This window comes from Camellia sinensis, chromosome 12, assembly GCF_055761805.1.
Source record: "Camellia sinensis isolate YWXY chromosome 12, ASM5576180v1, whole genome shotgun sequence".
Classification (NCBI taxonomy): domain Eukaryota; kingdom Viridiplantae; phylum Streptophyta; class Magnoliopsida; order Ericales; family Theaceae; genus Camellia; species Camellia sinensis.
The window spans coordinates 101,611,612-101,631,391 of NC_138972.1; the positions used below are offsets into that span (position 1 = coordinate 101,611,612).

Below are 19,780 nucleotides of genomic sequence, written 5' to 3' on the forward strand. Positions count from 1 at the left end.
ACTCTGTTGCGCTCTGCATTACTCATTAATAAAACATTATGGACTTCAACATTTACAATGAATGATAGGTCACAACTGCAACCAAAGATTAACTATAAGAAAACATATTTTCTATTGATAAATTATTCTCTCGAGGACACGACAACTAAACAGTCCTCAACCAATTTCCCAACCTTAAATCTTAAATTTTGGGTACAATCAACAGCTAAATGTAGTTGCAGCTATCACATATAAAAATCAGAGTCATTCAAAAAATGAGCTGAAAAGATCCAATCATGAAGCAAATAGAAATGGGTTTGGTTTATGCTAGCTCTTTTGTCCTTTAAGGATGTTGAATGGAATCTTAAATGAGAGTATAAAAATTTAGGATGGAAGTTTTTTAACAAAAAAATTAATGCAATGTGTAGGCCATCAAGGGAACACTATGCAATTAAGAATTCATTATAATATGATCCACCTCCCTCTTCCTCTAGTGTTTATAAACATGGTGATAATGCTTTGCTTTGCACTAAGCAAAGAGAGCAAGTTATCACAAAAACCCCCTAAAAAGAGATCATCAAGATGACAGGCTCTGGTTCTCCTTGTGGTGCATGTAAGTTCTTGAGAAGAAAATGTGTGAGGGGTTGTGTTTTTGCCCCTTATTTTTGCCATGAACAAGGCGCTACCCATTTTGCAGCCATCCACAAGGTTTTTGGTGCTAGTAATGTCTCAAAGCTCCTTGCTCACCTTCCGGTGAGTGATCGTTGTGAGGCTGCTGTTACAATCTCATATGAAGCTCAAGCTAGGCTTCAAGATCCCATTTATGGCTGTGTATCACATATTTTTGCTCTCCAACAGCAGGTTTAGCAATTCATACCCATCAATCAACTATGCACTTAGAATTTCTCATTGAAAAGTTTTGAAACCCTAATTTAGAGTTTCTTTTTTGTTCTTTTTGTAGGTTGTCAATCTACAAGCTCAACTGGCTTCTCTCAAGGAACAGGCGGCTCGGAGCTTTCTCAATGGCTCCACCAGTGCAAACCCTAGTGGGAAGTTCTCTTCTTTCCCACAAGATGTTCAAAGTTGGTTTCAGTCAGAAAATTCAAGCATGATGCCACAGTTGGATCCGAACATGGCGAGTAATTTTGGAAATAATATCTCAAACTATGAAAACGGGCTCATGAATCCGAACCCTAATATGGGAAATTATGAAAACCCAATTATCCCCGAAGAAAATGCCTCATTTGCTAGTTTTCAGGAGGCTTCTCAGTCTCACTCCATAGGTTCCTTTGAAATGAAAGCAAACAGTAGGCAGTGGCCATTCCAAGATGATGCTGATGAACTTCAATCAGTGGCCTTTGGCTATATTCAGCATTGAACATGTGCAAAACGAGGCTTCGGGCGCAAAAAAAAATCATGGGTGAAGATTCCTCTGTCCATTTTGTAATGCTTCTATAGCCTTCTGCACACTTTTAAGACATGCACTTTAGCAGCCATAAATAAACTAGAAACCCTAGAAATGTTCATATAATTGGAAACCCTAAAATCTACTCTATGATTTGTTTTCTTAGATCTTGTGTAACCTTGGATTTGGTGTTAGAATAATAATGTAATTCTCTGACATATATGGTTTTGCTCAAGCTAATATTTTTGTTTATTGACCTAGTTAAGATCTATATATTAAACCTATATAACTTATTAATTCCTCCTATTCACACTCTCTTTTTACATAACCCTAGAAAATAATCTTTCATGTCCAAGCAAGTTTTAACTTTTAATTTAAAATTTTCAAATGGCAATTTAGTTTTAATTTAAGACTATTGAAAATTATTTACTATCAAGTGAATGCTCCTGATTTTGTGTGAAGTAATTTGAAGACTTTTTTCTTTCAACAAGCATTGGATAGTAAACAATGGAGATTGATATTTCTTACCTCAAGCATTGGATAGTAAACAATGCAGCTAGGTTCTGAATGTTGTTCTCAAATGGAGAACGTTTCGTTGGGATTCCGGACTTATCTTGTAATATTGTTTTCTTTTTTTAGTGCAAAAAAGGTTTTTGAAATTTAAAAATATCTTTTTAGTATTTATTTTCACCAAACTAGTTTTTGATCATTTTAGTACAATAGATTCTGAGAGTAGCTTACTTTTCATCTTAGATGATTGCCTTTTGAAGATTAATACATTAGGAAGAATTGCAGGTTTGCATCATAAACAAGAGGAGATATTTTTGCTATATTATTAAGAAGATTGAAGTATTACTTCACCATTTTTAGTTCATGAGAATTAATGCATGGCTCCTTCTTGCCTTTATGCCGGCCATTTGTTGGTTGCCTGTGAGATGAAATCACGAAGTGTTTATGAACACCATATATTTACTTCAGTTGAGATCAAAATTCAATAGAAAATTTCTATTTTCTCATTTTAGTGGTATTATTTTTTCTTTGTCTTTTGCTTTTTCTTTTTTCTTTTTTCTTTTGTACATTTGGTTAGAGATTTTCATATTGATCCTACTCTTTTATAGTCCACCAATTTCTATGCAGTTGCATCTTGGTTCTAACTATATTTGAAAGCACTACTTGTGTGGCTTTTCATTTTCAACATATATGAAAGTTTCTCTACTAAATGTGGCATAATAAAGAGTATTAATACTGATCACAAACCATATGTGTTGAGGGCTGGTTGATCAGATTCTTTCGTAAATCACTTTGTGCTTTTGGTCTTATGAAGCCTATTGAAAAGAATGCCTCTTGAAGGGTTTGCTATATTACTTTATTAGTGTTAAAATATGTTCGACGAGTTTTTTGATAGCAAGAAAAAAGAGTGCAAGCTTTATGTTCATGGTTGTTAGTTTTGTGAAAAGTAAATATTCCAATAAAATGGCAACGACTATTTTTCTGTCGATGGATATAGTTTATATAAAGGAACAAGATACTAATTGCATTTGAGTTGCTTCATTGTTTTTCAATTTGTGGAACTGCCAATCAAAGTAGATTGTATAAGCATCAATAGTAATATGGTTATGTTCTGATGATATGAATACTACACACATGATTGGTTTACCGTTTTATCTGCATATGATGGTCCTCAAATCTTGATAGCTTGTTTACTAGCTGATGGAGGAGTAGATGTATTACAGATTGTAGGTATATTTTGAATGATGAGTTCTAATTAGGTTATTGGGAAGCCAAAATGCAGTTGGTATGAGTTGATGAAGTGTGTTTTCATCAATGAACAAAGGGCTACCGATTAGCTTAAGTGGAAAGAAAACAAACAGCAAAAAGAAAAACAAAAATAAATACTGTTTCACAATCTCACTCTCTTTAGTCTTATAATTGGCTAATTTATGAACCTTCATATGATTCTCTCAATGATAATTTGCAGCACTGATGATGAGAATTTTCTTTCCTTTTCTCAGTGGTGTGGTTGCATTAACAATTACTAAATTTTTCCAAGAGTAATACTATACAAAACTTTTCTTATCCATAGAATTGTTCCTATCATGATTCAATTCAAGTGGTCCTGTTTTAAATTTCAAAGTTTTTGTTTAGTTTGTATAGCATTGTTTCTCTTCCTATGTAATCATTTTCCATTATTACCAACTTTTGTTTATCACCAAAAAAGGAAACATTATTTTTTCTTTTTTCTTTTTTAATCCGAGGGAACAACTGTTCTTTGCAAAAATTACATTACAACTAAAGTTACTTCTAGTCAATGTTTCGGGAGAACTTTCGTTGCTTTTGAAAGAAAACCTCAAAGTAGCTTTTTTCTTTTTGGTAAGTAATCTCAAAGTAGTTTGTTTGCTTTCAGAAACTAGAAAAGAATAGAATGCAAATCAGAACAAAATTCCCCTCCTGTATATGTCACATAATATATAATGAGACATATCAATCCTTCAAAGCTATATCAGTTAGCTGAGCTGCGCAGCCTGTAATTTTTTGACTAGCAAAAAGAAGACTTCATTGATAAATTATTGGGAATAAGATAATACATCAGTAAAGATGGAGAAAGTAGAGTGCTAAGAAGATAATACATCAGTAAAGATGGAGGAAGTAGAGTACCAAGAGCATCATAGTAAGACTAAATGATCCCAATTAAGTTGATACCAAGAAGCAAGTCCAATCATATGTAAGTATAAAATTGAGGATTGCTGAGAAACCAACCAAAACAATCAAAGTACGTTGAGAAAACAATAAGAGAAAAACCTCCAACACTAAGACTATCCTACCAAACAAGACAACACAACAGGAATCATTATCCACCAATGCAAACTCTAAGACAACAAAATGTTGGTAAAATATGTGAGATTTCTAACATTACTCTTAAACTTATAAATTAGCAGTTACATACTAAAAAAAAAAATTAAATTTAAAATATATGGATTAGATTCATTTTAAGTATTCTAAGTACAGTCCATACTATATAAAATTTAAATTTATATGTAGTATTTAAAATTTTGGCACTTTTCTAGGTATAAATTTTGGATATATAGCATTTATCAATTGGACATCTCAAGTTCAACCGTGAATCAGATTATCATAATTACGTGCATCTTCGATTATTATTTATTTATTTTGTTTTGGGCATTGCATCTTGGGATCTATTTTTAAGATGTTTGAAAATGTTAGGCTCTGTTTTTGTTTGGTAGAGTTTTGGAACTTTAATTTCACCCCTTGATTTGCACGTGGTATTTATTTACCGTTTTCAAAAATTGATTCTACACTCACTTTTCAAAATACCAGGTCATTCTCTTGGATAAGGGTGTGAGCGGTGCGGGTCGGGCGGTTTGAGAGTAAATTTACAAATCGAATGGTGGGTTGGCGGATTAGCGGATTGTTAAATTGCGGTTTGGGTAGTTTTTGACTGATTGGCGGATTGAAGAATATTCTAACTAATTATCATACATTTATATAATATATAACACTAATTTGTATAATATTTTTTAAATATATAACACAAAGTAATTTTACATAATATGTTTCATATATATAACCACTAATTCGTAATAAATTTCATATCTTAAATCTCTCTCACACTCATTTTTATATTGATATTTCATTGGAGGTTAAACAATACATATGTATTAACTATAGCGGAGCGGAGCGGTTCGGTTGGCGGATTATAAATTTTAAAGTTTAAACTGCGGTTAGTGGTTAGAGCGGTGCGGATAGATGCAGATTGGTGCGATTTTAGCAAATTGGGCGGTATTTTACACAACGCTACTCCTGGACGTCCCCTCTTTCTTTTTTTTTTTTGACAACTGTTATTTTTATATTTTAAATAAAAAATATTTTGAGAATTTTTTTAAAATTTTTTATGAGTTTTGAATATAATTTTGGATTGTATGTTTAGTTATGAGTTGTAAATTTTTGAAACAAATATCATATGTTATGTCACTCAACTCAAAACTCTTTTTAAAACTCAAAACCCAACAAATTTTCCAAACTCAAATTATAATTTCAAAACTCACAAACTCAAAATACAACTATATTCTCAAATCATAATTCTAAAACTCTACCAAACGCAACCTTAATTTTTTAATTTTTATTTTTTGGGTGAATTACATTAATAGTCCCTATAGTTTGGGGATTGTGTCACTTTGGTCCCTAACTTTTCAGTTGTGACACATTTGACCCTGAATTTTGAATCTTGTTCCAAATAAGGACAATTGAAGACATCATTAGATTTTTCAAGGGTAAGATCGTCAATTTGATAAAATATAAACTAATTTGACAAAAATAATGTCAAACAAATATTTTTGAATTTTTAAAAATTATTTCTACCCACTAAAAATAAAATTATGTAAAATTGATAAATCTTTTAGACATTTTTTTTTTTTACCAAATTAATTTTTATTATGTGTTTGGATAATAACCATGTAAATTTAATTTTAAAAAATTAATCATGTAATTTTATTAATTTTTATCAATTTTACATAATTTTATCATTGGTAGATAAAAATAATTTTTAAAAAGTTAAAAATATTTTTTTGACATTTATTTTTGTCAAATTAGTTTATATTTTATTAAATTGATGATTTTGCCCTTGAAATTAAACAATGGTATCTTCAATTATCCTTGTTTGAAACAAGATTCAAAATTTAGGATCAAATGTGTCACAATTGAAAAATCAAGGATCAAAGTGATACGAGTCCCAAACTATAGGGACTATTAGTGTAATTTGTCCTTATTTTTTTTATTTTTTTAACAAAGTGCTTCTAAGTCTCAAGAAGTCGTAACTTCTTAGTGCATCAACCTTGCTTGTTTCTACTTTTCAAAAAATATTTTTCAGAAAATTTTACTTTCTTATTTTTCGTGTTTTTTTGTTTTTACTGAATTTTTTAAATATTTTAAGCAATTTTTTAATTTTTTAGACACACCTAACATAAATACACCCAAAAAGTAAAAAAATTGTAAAAAAAATCGTTTAAAAATTCATTAAATACCAAAAAATACAAAAAAAAATACAAGAATTCAGTACATTTTTTATATTTTTATGTATTTATGAATTTTTTAAAATATTTTTTTACAATTTTTTTACTTTTTATATACATCTAAGTAAGGTGCATCTAAAAAAGTAAAAAAATGTTTAAAATTTTAAAAATATTTACTAAAAACAAAAAAATACGAAAATCAAAAAGTCAATTTTTAAAAAATTTAATCTAAAAAACTCAAACCAAACACACAGTTAGTGGAACTATCTAGTCAAATTCCACTTTATTACTTTCAAAATGCTAGAAATTTTAAAACTGTTACTAACATTTTTACTAAATGTTTCACATGAGTATGAGTCTTATACCTATGTGAGATATTTGGTAAAAATTTTATTAAAATTTTAAGGATCTCTAGCATTACTCTATTATTTTAGCTAGGGTTTTGAATAGTCAATGCTAGAGAAATTTTTCTTGAATTTGACTAACTTTTTAAATAAATTGATGATTTAGTTAACTTGCGAATGCTCTTAAACCTCTCATCTTATCTGTTTTTTGGAATGTAAAATTAAAGGGCCTCTTAAAGGTAAAAACTGGTCTGGCAGGTTCTATATAGAAGATTGAGTGTCATATTCTTTAGGCCCAAACCCAAAAAGCAAAAAAAAAAAAAAAAAAACGTGAAAGTAGGAAAAAAAGTCCAGGAATAGAGGCCCAATCAATTAAATGTAAAAGAGCCTATGTATAATGGCGGTGTTCGTTATAACCAAATAGCAAAATAATTTAGTTAGTCTCCTACACCTAATTAATAAAATAGTGGTTCGAATCTCCACAATATAATTATCAAAAATAAATAGTTGTAATTATTTTGTAGGTGAGAAATTATGTGTAAATTAGTTAAAAGTTAAATTACATAAAAAATTTACTTGATATGTAGTAAGTAAATATCTATCTATCTATCTATCTATTTATTTATTTATACTATATATAAAGTGAAAACCCCTTTATAGTGTCTTGAAATCTTAATTAGTTTCTTATGTTGTCACATGTACACTTTTTTATTTAAAATTTAAAAAAAAAAAAACTAGATAGATGAGAGGAGGAGATGTAAACCTTGAACTTATGTCAAATGAAGAAGACTTTTATTACTTGACTAACACACTATATATAATACATATTTTATTTTATTTTTTCTTATTTGAATTATATACGCATCGTATGTGTTAACCGCTAGTATATATATTACAAGGAATACACACATGCAGTGTCAAATTTGTTAAAATAAGAATATATATATTTTATGTATTCAATTTTTATTTTTGTCGACACTATGTAAACGTTAACAACATACAACTCAATTTTATGAAATTGAATCGTGTGGTACCAACTGTCGACATTGAAAACTCATAAAATTCAAATATGTGCACCGAAAAAAATAAACGTGAAGAGAAAAGTGAATCTGTCAACATAAATGTTATATTTTGACATGCTAACATTGTAATAGCGTTATAATTTAACAATTAGAATGTCAATATAGTAATTTTGTGCATTGGAGATGCTGTAGCAAACAAGCAGGAGCTGAAACTTCCATGTGACAGCTGGGGAATGAGCAGATTAGCCGTACGTGCACACTCAACGGTCAAATTTTGTTAGTATTCAAATGAAACCGAGTCCTCACGCAATGAGTCTTTAATATTCATGAATTAATGCTTTACCGATCTGGCCGTTTCTTTTAAATATTATTTTAAATTCTCTTATCTTCTCTTGTTTTAACAATTTGGGTAGAAAACAAAAACACCGACTGTTTTACGAATCACAACAAATAATACTAATTTAGTAAAATGTTTTTTTTTTTAATTGTTTTATTTATATTTATTAATGTGTCAACAATGTCTTATCTTGTTAACTTCCATAGCCTATGAACTTCTTCTTCGTTTTTTCAATTGATTATGAAAAGTGATTGCAAGCTAAGCGGCGAAAGTAGTGAAGAATACTGAATGGTGGTGGGAATTGAGTCAAAAATAGCCAGAAAAGTGTAGTGGTATATTACAATGTGCACTTTCACAAAAATTATGATTTTTGTGATAAAAATATAAATTTTTATAATAAAAATTATGATTTTTGTTATAAAAGTTATGAATTATGAAGTTATGATATACATATCTAAAGTTATAAATAACAAGAGTTGTGTTTTTTGTCATAGAAGTTATACTTTTTGGAGTGGTGATTGGAAGCCCCACAAGATCCCCACAAATCTGAACCACTCATGATGTGAACTCTATATATATATGAATGGACCTTACACATACATGGAGGGTCAGGATCACTTTGGGAGTGTGGGGATGATCCCCAAAAGGGGTCCCCAAACATTTCCTTACTTTTTGTTATTATTTTTTGTGATTATGATAAAAATTGTACATTTTATTATAAAAATTTTATTTTTCATCAAGTCTAAATACACAAAGGAACAAATATAAAATGTGACACAAATGTCTCATAAAAAGTGAGATCCGCATGACATGGGATCCACATGTAAAATTCACCGATGTGTCTCATTATATATTTGGTCACTGTACTCAATAGTATTGCTTTCTACTTTTTGTATAAGGTGTGTGTATACTATCTGCACCCAAAAATCCTCTTTGGTGCACATAATAGTCTTTCTCATGAGGGATGAAGTAAAGGTGTGAAATAAAATTTGTTTGTGGTTTGATATTTTAATTTCAAAAAAAAAAAAAATTAATATCTTTGAATATAAATTTTTTTAATTGTATAAAAAAAGGTGAATAATTAATGGGTATAATTTAATTTTTTTAATAATATTTTAACTTTTAACTTTTTCCTTTTTTACTCAATCCCATGATCAATAGCATTTTACTAAAACAAAAATGAAGCAGAGAGAGAGAGATATGAGCAATTACTTGTCGTGATTGGGATGTGGATACCATGCCCCTTCTTTTCCTTTAAGAAGAAGACTAAAAGGAAAGCAAGAGACCAAACCTTTCTTCTCTTTTTCAACTCTTCTTTTCTCTCTCACTATTCTCTTTCTTTCTTTTTTTTCTCCTAAACACCACTTCTTTATTTTGTCTTCTTTTTCTTGGTCATAATTCAACTTTTTTTGTTGGATCTTTTTCCCTCTTGAACTCACACATTCAACTCAAGAATAAAATCATTCATCACCCATTTAATTAATTAATTGTTCTAAGAATAATCACTTTCTAATTGGAATTGACCGAGTCTTTATGGGGTAATGCACACAATAGATTCTTCAAATAATAATAATAATAATAATAATTTTGATTTTTTTTCTTTTCAATTTGTACATACCTTAATCCCCCTTTGTGTTTGTTTAATGCCAAAATGAGGTTTGAAAAGTGAACACAAGCCGCTTGACTAAATATTGGTTATAATTTTCTATGAAATGGTCATGGGCTCGAAGAAACTAATAAGATTTGATTAATATTCAATGACTCATGACTTGATGATCGACTAGAATTGTTAAATCACTCTTTTTCCTGTGGTATTGTGTTGTTTTTGTCTGGTTTCTACTTGTCCATCCTCACTTGGGCCAAAATAAGCTTCTATGGTGCTGTATACAACCCACACCACCGGCCAGCTACATACTTGTTACCAAAGTCACCCAAACAAGTGATGTAACAGTTACATTTTGAAAACCCCAATAGTTGGCCCGAGCGGTAAACATTTAAGAATAAGATTTAAGATTTTGAGTTTGAATCACAGTAAAAGTCTACAAGAGGTTTATTCAGTTGTTAATTTCAAGATATCGAAATTAATTGAGATGCACACAAATAGGACTGGACACCCGATTATAAATAAATGAATAAATAAAAAACTATTTTGACTTGCTTATTTAATCAGTATATTTATTTATGAATAACTAATGTTATACAAATAGAAATCATATATAAAAATTGGATACATAATGTTGTTATAAATATGAGCCTTTATTTTAATACGAAGAACTCAAAAAGATAATCAAATTTTAAATTGTATAATTGTAATCACTATATAATTCTAATAAAGAATTCTTGTATAAGAAAAGTGCACTTTGGGGATTCTTTGTGAGCAAGGATTTCCTCCTTGCGCTCTCTACTTAACTCCTTCCTTGCAACGGTTAAGATTTATCTAAAGATAATCTAACGACTCAAATCACTTTATTAAAAAAAATTTAAAATTAAAAAGTAATTTTTTTGGAATGATTTGAGCCATTGAATTCTCTTAAGATAAATCCTGACCATTGCAAGGAAGGAGTCAGGTAGAGAAGGCAATGAGAGGATCCTTATGCGTTTATAAACCTGGGAAAATCTTTGGTGGAACGCTCTCGGTTCTAATAAAAATTAAATAAAAAACCTTCAGATATTTTATAGTGATGTAGTTTTCCAAGTCGTGTACACTCAATTTATTGTAATTGTAAAAGTATTTTTCTTCGCTTTCAAAAATATCAACCATCGTTAAGTATTCAAAAAAAAATATTAGGATAATTATAGAATAAAAATTCAGAATTTAACTTTTATAACAAAATAAATCTTAAATTTTTAATTTTATAAATTTAAATGTTAATATTTTGATATGATTTTCAATCTAAATCATCGGTTTATTTTCGTTAAGTATAATCGACAAAAAAAATATTTTGATCATTAAATTCAATATTAATATACATAAAATGTCTATAATATCCTTTTTCGTTGAGTTAAATGATTAAAACATCATTTTTTTGGTTGATTTTACTTTCGAAAAATAGACAAATAATTTAGATTAAAAACAAATTAAAAATTTAGAATTTAGATTGACAAAATTAAAAATTAAAATTTTATTCTTTTACAAAAGTCAAACTCTAAGTTTTCTTTTATAATTTCCCTAAAAAGATTTTAAACAGTTAATAAATTTAGATCTTTTTTTATTTTTATGTTTTTTTGAGCACATACACTCCATTTACAATTGGGTAATTTATATTTGATTAAAATATAAATCATCTCTGTGATTTTAGAAATTACATTTTACCCCCTGAAGTTTCTAATTTTATAACAAATCGCTTATTTTATTAATAAATTATTAAGTCAAATAACAGTTTTTAATGATGTTAGAAATATATTTCAATTAATAATTTAAATAATTATATTATTGTATTGGAGAGCAATTATGAATTTTATTTTTTTAATTAATTCTGTTAAATAAAAAATTCTATCAATAAAATATTTATAATTTTTCAAATCATAAAAAGGCAATATATCGTTTAAGCAAACCACAAAGGTATATTTATAATTTACCCTTTACAATTTGACATGTTTGTGTGGGCTGCCTCCAATTGTGTCATTCTCAACCTTCCTGAAGATTACTTTATCTCTATCAGTCAAGAATAGCATCAATTAATGCAGGGTCTGGGACCATAGGACTTTGAGGTTTTTTATTTTTTTTTATTTTTATACCTAGAATACCTAAGACCTTTAAGATTCACATTTACAAGTTAAATTAGGAGAAATTAATTGATTTATCTAAATTATTGGATTTTAATTTAAGTAGTAAGATATTCAAATTCTGATAAGTGGGAAGAAGAGCAAATCCTTTTAGGTCATTTTTTTAAGAAATTATTCAATACTTCTGAAGTATTATTCTATTTTATTTATAAATTTTTTACTTAATTCTCTTATAATTTTAACATAAAAGTACTGGGTCCCATAATTTGACCAATAACTAATACTTTAAAACACCCCCTAAATTTGCCCTTAGAGTATTGAATAATTTCTCCATTCTTTCACAGCTTAATTACAGGGGTTATTGATGCTTGAGCCAATTAATTAAGGCCTCTAAAGATAAGGTTACTAAATAATTTGCTTTTGCCTCCGTAGTATTGGAGAGCCAATACAATTTGGTTTGTTTTAAAAAAAAAAAAAAAAAAAAAAAACCAATTTGGTTAATAATTTACTCTGTTTGATTTCTATTTCCAGAATTTACTTTTTAAAAAAATTTACTTTTTCATTTTTCATATCTTTTTTCACTGAATTTTTTTAATATTTTAAGCAATTTTTTAATTTTTAGACACACCTAACATAAATACACTTAAAAAAATATAATATTTCCTGAAAAAAATATTTAAAAAATTCACTAAATACCAAGATACAATATATATATATATATATATATATTCAGTATATTTTTCATATTTTTATATATTTATTAATTTTTAAAAATATTTTTTCACAAATATTTTACTATTTAGATACATTTAAGTAAGACGCATTTAAAAAGTAAAAAAATTACTCAAAATTTTAAAAGCATTCATTAAAAAAATAATAATAATTAAAAATAAAAATCTAATTTTCAAAAAATTAAAACTAAACAAACTGATTGATTTTATAAAAATTGCAAGTTCTCTAACCAGTGTGCAGCCAATCAAGGGGACATTGTGTCCATCAATCTGTGTACAAGATCATATAATACTACCTTTAAAATTATACTTAAGAGTACTTATGTTAGGTTAAGTTAGGTTAACCTACTTATTAGAGAACATAAACCCTAGGCAAGTGGGTCCCTTGGATACTCACCGCAAAAGGTGCCTTTGCCTTCAATTACAATGATACGTATATACACAAGTAGCAACACTCAAAAAAAATTAGATTTTTTATTTAGAATTTTATCCAAGATTATCAGTCTATATTCTAAATTTTTTTCAGACATGACCCCACAAAACACCATTTCATTCTCCACCTTCTAAGAAAAACTTTGGCACACCTTTTTTGATTAAATAAGATTTCTAATACATATATATATATATATATATAACACTTACATATTCTCAAATAGTAATAATTTTCAATAATGTTACATTTATCATGTTTTCATACCACATTTTACTTATCCTCTAACGTAATATATTCACTCATTGATGCAATGAGTCTTACATAAATTTCATTAATATTCAACAATAATGTATGTCCTATGTCATATAGTACGCAAAAGGGATATAAAAATATGATAAATGATGCATTATTAAACAATTTTTAGACAAATGTGATAAAGGAAATTAATGTGTGTTTTAGAATCTTAATAGAATCAACATAATAATAAATATGAGCCGCATTAGTTTTTTGTGCACATTTTCTTTATTGGTTCAAATGGCATTAGTGCTTCTCCAATCCCTAGTTAGTGAGAAAAGATTATGACATCAAAGTCATCATGTTACTGAAAATAGACTCAAATTGGTCCCTATATTTAACCTATGATATATTGAAAAAAGAGCAACAAAACCAATCAAATAGGCAAATCCTATGTAACATGGCACAACTCATCAACTTATCATTACAATTAAAAACCTCATTTCACAATGGCAAGCTTCCTTACAGACAACTATGAGCATCCAATTTAAAGTTGTCGGTTAATCTTGTTGCCTTCACACCACTTCACATACCTCAAAAGTAAATATGTCTTCAAAACAGTGTGAATGAAAGCAACCAAATGCATTTAACAATGTCAATGCTTGCTATAACACAATCACATTACATCATACTTTATATACACAACTATGCTATCCTTCACTTTCTGTGATTCAATTTATGCGATTCCTAAACTTTATAGTTCATTTGTTATAACTCAATTTTTGTGTTCTTAACTTTATAATGGGAATCAACATTCTAATACAATGTATCATATTACACTACAAAAAATAAAAGTTTTAGAGACCAAAATTTAGGAACAGAGTTATTTTTTAGAGACCAAATATTTTTGTTGCGAAAAGTGTCATCATTATATTTTTAACAACGAAAATTGGACATTAGAGATAAATTATTATCATTTTGGGACCAAATTTTTTGTCTCAAAAAATAAATCATTTTGAGACTAAATTATTTTGTCCTCAAAAGTCAATTTATTAGTGACATTTTTAAAATTTTGTCACAAAAAGTCTTGTTTTTTACTTTTCGAGACGACCTTTTAACGACTGCCCTCACAACAATAGAAATTGGCCCCTAAATATCTTTTGTAATAAAATTTTCACTTTTAGAGATAAAAAAATTTAATTTCTAAAACTCTTATATATTATAGTGTTAGAACCGCTTTAAAGACTTTATTTCAGACGACTTCTAGAAACGCATTTAACCATGCCTGTTTTTAAAACAAAGGAAAAATCTCACATCAGTGTACAATTCAAAAATAATTATAAATTAATAATAAATTTTATTAATATTAATAATTAAAGTTACAAAATTTTCAAAGCATATATAATAATTTTTTCAAGATCCCATGGTGGGGTAATTTCTCCTAAAATAAATTTTGAATAATGTTAGAGATATCAAATTTTTTATCAAATAAATAACTAAATATCTCACATAAAAGTGGAGTCAAAATATAAATCTCACACTCATATCAAATATTTAATTATTTATTTAATAAAAAATTTAAGACCTATAACATTTTTCATAAATTTCTCCATAGGAAACTGATACTAGAGAGTTCAAACTTAAATTATGCATACATATATAGAATATTTAAAATATGCGTATGTTACATATTTTATCAAAGATGGAACTGGATAGATATATTATTAAAATCGTTTAAGGTGACCCTAATTCCAAAGGTTAGGTTTGCAAATGTCAAATAGGGCGTCTCTATTATTGTTGCACGTTCATGAGTAAAGTATTAATATTTTTAATTTTATCATAAAATTAGATACAATCCGTTCAGATGAGGTGAAATCTAAATGTTTAATAAATCTCAATTCATGTAAAAGAATTATATTTGATTTTATAATCAAATTCTACATGATTTTATTTAATTTTGTAATCAAATTCTGTAAATTTAGTACTTTAAAAAATATTGAACTTTTTCATAAAGTAACCTCACAACCCTTGCAACTTATCAGTGGCCAAGGATCACTAGCCCTTACATTCTTTTCTTCCGTTGTCTCAAAAAATGCTCACAGTTATTAGAACAACTTTCAAATTTGAAAATTTTGAGCAACTGTGTGCATTTTATGAGAAAAATATAGAAGAACAGAAAATCCCATACCTTTAACAGTTTGCACTGAGAGAGAGAGACTATCTTTAGGTTGTTGCAATTAGTTTATGGTAAAAAGTAAGGGAAAATGCCTGATTTTAGGCTCACAACATTATACCAGGTTCCTCCATAGTCTCTGTATATACATCATTAAACCATATGTACAGTCCAACACTGTCAACATGACATTCATATTAGAAAGATGATGATGAGAGAGAGAGAGAGAGAGAGAGAGTGAATCAGTTCCTCATCATCCTAAGGGCTAGTGCTTGAAGCTCACCCAATTCAGTTTGTGAAGGTCTCTTCTTAGTGTAAGGTTGGAAACAAAGTTCTTCATCTCTGCTCTCTATCTCTTGCATTAATCCCATTCCATCAAAGCTGTGATCCATTGATTCGACCGAACTCTGAGGTGAGATCATAGAGCTCATCATGTTGTAGGTTGGAGAAGTTTGAAGTGATGGCACTCCAACCATATTCTCATGCCATTGATTTTGTACATTTCTTGAGTCAATGAGGCTTTGTGCCAGTTGAGCTTTTGCTTGCATTAGTTGGGCTTGTAAGCATGCCACCTATCCAAAACAAAGAAAAGAAAATTGTCATTACGTCATTTATGTCCCAAGTATAGACAACAGTTTGAACTTTCAAAAATTCACATGGATGTTGGTGGTAGTATAGCCGTGTTTGGTAGGGCTTATTTCCGGCTTATTTTAGTTTTTAACTTAATTTAAGCTATTTTAATGTGTTTGGTTCAGCTTAATAATACAGCTTATAACTTTTTGTAAGTCAAAAATCAACTTATTCTCTGAATGGGGAGGAGAAACTTAATTTATAAGTCAAAAATCAACTTATGTTCACAGTTATAAGGTATAAACTGTTAGGCTATAAATTATAATCATTTTTCTACGGTTCTACCAAACCGGTCATATATAGATGAAAACAACTATAATCCCCTCACCCTCACCCTCATTTCAGTTGAAGTGTGCTTAGTTCCCAAAAAAATGACTTAAAACTTACCAGAAACATGAGAGATATTTTTTTGCCAAAACACAGAGAGAGAGAGAGAGAGAGAGAGGGAAAGAAAAGCTGTTCCATTGAGCTCGTTTGGAAACTCGGTTGATTTTTTGATTTTTTAATTTTTTTAATTATTTTAGTTTGGGATTAAAAAGTCTGGTTTAAGGAAAAATTTTAATTTTTTTAATTTTTTGTGAGAGAAAAAATGTAATGATTATGAGTTGAATGTAATGTTTTATCTTATTAAGTTAAAAACTTTATTTTATTTTTTGTGACTATTTTAACTCAAAAAAAAACCCCACACTAACTTCCCAAATGGAGGCTAAGTGGCTATTCCACATGTGCTTGTCTAGTCAAATTATTTAGAGTTTATTTTCGTATCCTTTCTATTTTTATGTTAAAATAGTTTGAAATTTCCAAAACAATTTTTTAATACTTCTTAAAAATGAATTGTTTACAAAAAATTTAAAACAAAATCTGTCTAATAAATTTCTGTACCACTGAAAAAATGAAAAAAAAAAATCGAAAATACAATAAAACATACACCTAATCTAATTGAAGACCTTGTGATATACTCAACCAAGACTCGTACGAAAAATATGAGAGATACCCATGAAGGAAAATTAGTTGTTTGTCACTAATTAAAAAAAGACTAAACGTTACATTAAATTTTTACACTAAAAAAAAATAATCCTGTTAGTAGTTTTCTAAACACAATATAAAAATTACTAAAAAAGTCAACTTCAGACGCAACCGAGCTAAAATGAAAAATGCAATTTAACTGTGAGAATTGAAGCAAGACAATTAAGGTTAAAAATTCAATCTATGATTCAGATTCATTATAAAAATAAGTTTGCTGTATAAAAATTGAATCTGAACCATATGTAAACGTTTGAGAAGAAATTTTGAACATAGATTCTGAGTGTTATATATATAGTGAGAGAGAGAGAGAGAGAGAGAGAACCTGTTGTTGCAAGGCGAAGATATGAGAGACACAGCCATAGACAGGGTCACGAATTCTGGCTTGAGCTTCATAAGCAATGGTGACAACAGCCTCGCATCGATCAGGAACAGGGACATGCAACAACAGTTTCGAAACATTGCTTGCTCCGAACACTTTATGTATCGCGGCGAACCTAGCCGGCCCTTGTTCCGACCCGAAATACGGCGCAAATATGCAGTCTGCGGCGCACTTCCGACGAAGAAATTTGCATGCACCGCAAGGCGACCCTATTCCATTCCCACTTGCCATCTTCAACACAAACAAGAGAGATTAAAAATTGGACGCACACGAGCACACTAGGAAATGCTGCGCGCTCTCTCTCTCTCTCTCTCTCTCTCTCTCTCTAATGTTGAAGGGCTTGTGGGATGGGGGGCTTTGTGGTGGGTGGGTGTTATATTATAGGGGTGGGGGTGTGATTTGGGGGACATTGGAGGGTATGTATGTTGTGTTTCAAGGGAACATTTTTTTTTTTTTTTTTTCACATTTTGTTGATTGTATTGTTTTAGTCTCTATATTTTTAATTGGTTCAATTTTAATTTTAAATTTAAATTTTAAATTTTGTGTCAATTTAATCCAAATAATAATGTAATTAGTGTTTTTGACAAAAAATTATCGTTGAATTAGCTGAGGTTAACTCACTAGGTTGATTTTGCCCTTAAACATGAATAATACTAGGGATCATGAAAAAAATATCATGAAATATTTCATGAAGAGTTTTCATCCTTTGATTAATGTGTGGTGTTTTTTTGTATGTATAACCTAACAGTGAAGAATCTTTCATGATATTTTTTTCATGATACCTAACATTACTCCTTAAACATATAACATGTCACTTATGTTGAATTTTTCATATAAAACAAATACTATAAAAATTGTAATAAATTGAACCAAATTAAAACAAAATTATAAATTCAAGATCAAAATCAAATCAATTGAAATTATATAGATCAAAATGACATCAAAATTAATATATTTTAATGATACAAATATTATATTTTAATATTATATTTTAACAATGTTATTCTAATGATAAAAGAAATATATAAAAAAAAAAAAAAAAAAGAAGAAGAAGAAGAAGAAGAATGAAGTTGGTTCAATCAACGTAATAATCTTTTAACAAATTATTTCAATTTTTTAATTTATTTCAGTGTTAATTTAAAATTACATATTGCAAAATAAATAAACATTATACATATTCATGGTGAAGGAGGAAGATGAATATTTGAGAGGGTAATTTTTGGTAAAAATTGGGCCGAGCTATGTGGTGGGCTTCGTGGCCCAAAGCACCAAGGACTTGGTGAAAAGGCCGCAAGGTTATTCCGGCCCAGGAGAGATAAAAGATACTCCGGCCCAAGCTGTTAAAGTTACTCCGGTTCAAGAACGATAGATTTATTCCGAGATGTTGACTTACTACGGTCAAAAGAGATGAAGTTACTTCGGCTAAGGAATCGTAAAGCTGCTTCGGTTTGGACAACTTGAGTTAGTACGGTCCCAAGAAAGGTAGTCCGGTCATGATGAATTCAGGGTAGGTCGGTCGGAATGTAGCTACTCAGTAGATCGGTCCAAGCATACCACGGTTCGTGTATGAGAGAACCGAGATATGGTGTAGCATGAAGAAAAACCAAACTACTATTAGTACGGCCCACTTTGTGGCTTGGCATAGCTAATGTTACTTCGGTCAAATAGTAATTCGGCCATGGAGAAAACCATCCCACTTGGTTTAAGCAGTGAGGGAGGGTGTAAAAGGATAAGCATTATCCTTAGGAGAATGAATCCTATGAGGACTCTGCATGGAGAAGTACAAGTCCTACTAGGATTGTGCCACGGAAAACTTATAAAAGCCCACAAGCATCACCTTGGAGGAGGTAATTGAACGTAATTCTTTCTGAGAATATAAAACTTTGTCTATTTGTCAAAATCACTGACTTAGGCATCGGAGAGGTTTCCGGCACACACCCGCCGGCTAGCTCACGTTTGTGTTTTCAGGTGATAAAGCGACGTCGTACGGAGGAGCGTGGAATTGGTCAACAGGATTATACGAGGAGAATTATTTCCTCCCCGTACAATTGGCGCCGTCTGTGGGAAGAACAGACAAGAACAAAAACCTCTTGACTAAGCTTCTCCTTTTTCTCAAATCAATGGCACACATTAAAGAACTACCGCAGTCCGCCGTCGACGGGCTAACTCCTGACGGGGGCGCAAGGCGAGAAGGATTACCCTCTGTCCCTCCTATGGCGGATCTGGAGCCCCAACAACATAGCTCCAGGAGGAGTGGCAGGGGAAGGCGGAATAGCAGCCCTCGTCACTCTCAAAGTCCTGACAAGCAAAGGAGGAGGATTGATCCACAAGCCC

At 29.7% G+C, this 19,780-nt stretch overlaps 2 protein-coding genes across 2 annotated transcripts; one reads left to right on the forward strand and one right to left on the reverse strand.

Moving 5' to 3' along the window:
- Positions 1-239: 239 nt before the first annotated feature.
- On the forward strand, positions 240-1,602 carry LOC145804231 (LOB domain-containing protein 29-like). Its single transcript, XM_082897953.1, has 2 exons — positions 240-840; positions 941-1,602. Exons 1-2 carry the CDS (start codon positions 562-564, stop codon positions 1,355-1,357), a joined length of 696 nt encoding a protein of 231 aa, XP_082754079.1. The 5' UTR covers positions 240-561; the 3' UTR covers positions 1,358-1,602.
- A 13,858-nt stretch (positions 1,603-15,460) lies between these two features.
- LBD16 (lateral organ boundaries-domain 16) lies at positions 15,461-17,847 on the reverse strand. The gene is made up of 2 exons (XM_082899446.1): positions 17,390-17,847; positions 15,461-15,983 (listed from the first exon to the last, which is right to left on the reverse strand). Exons 1-2 carry the CDS (start codon positions 17,675-17,677, stop codon positions 15,654-15,656), a joined length of 618 nt encoding a protein of 205 aa, XP_082755572.1. The 5' UTR covers positions 17,678-17,847; the 3' UTR covers positions 15,461-15,653.
- Between the last annotated feature and the right edge of the window lie 1,933 nt (positions 17,848-19,780).

What these genes read in the sequence shown, in the direction of transcription:
- LOC145804231 (XM_082897953.1), top strand. Translation starts at nt 562, where the DNA reads ATGACAGGCTCTGGTTCTCCTTGTGGTGCATGTAAGTTCTTGAGAAGA. An exon ending in TTTTTGCTCTCCAACAGCAG is followed by an intron (nt 841 to 940) that starts GTTTAGCAATTC and finishes TTCTTTTTGTAG; the next exon opens with GTTGTCAATCTACAAGCTCA.
- LBD16 (XM_082899446.1), bottom strand. Translation starts at nt 17,677, where the DNA reads ATGGCAAGTGGGAATGGAATAGGGTCGCCTTGCGGTGCATGCAAATTT. An exon ending in TCTTCGCCTTGCAACAACAG is followed by an intron (nt 15,984 to 17,389) that starts GTTCTCTCTCTC and finishes TGTTTTGGATAG; the next exon opens with GTGGCATGCTTACAAGCCCA.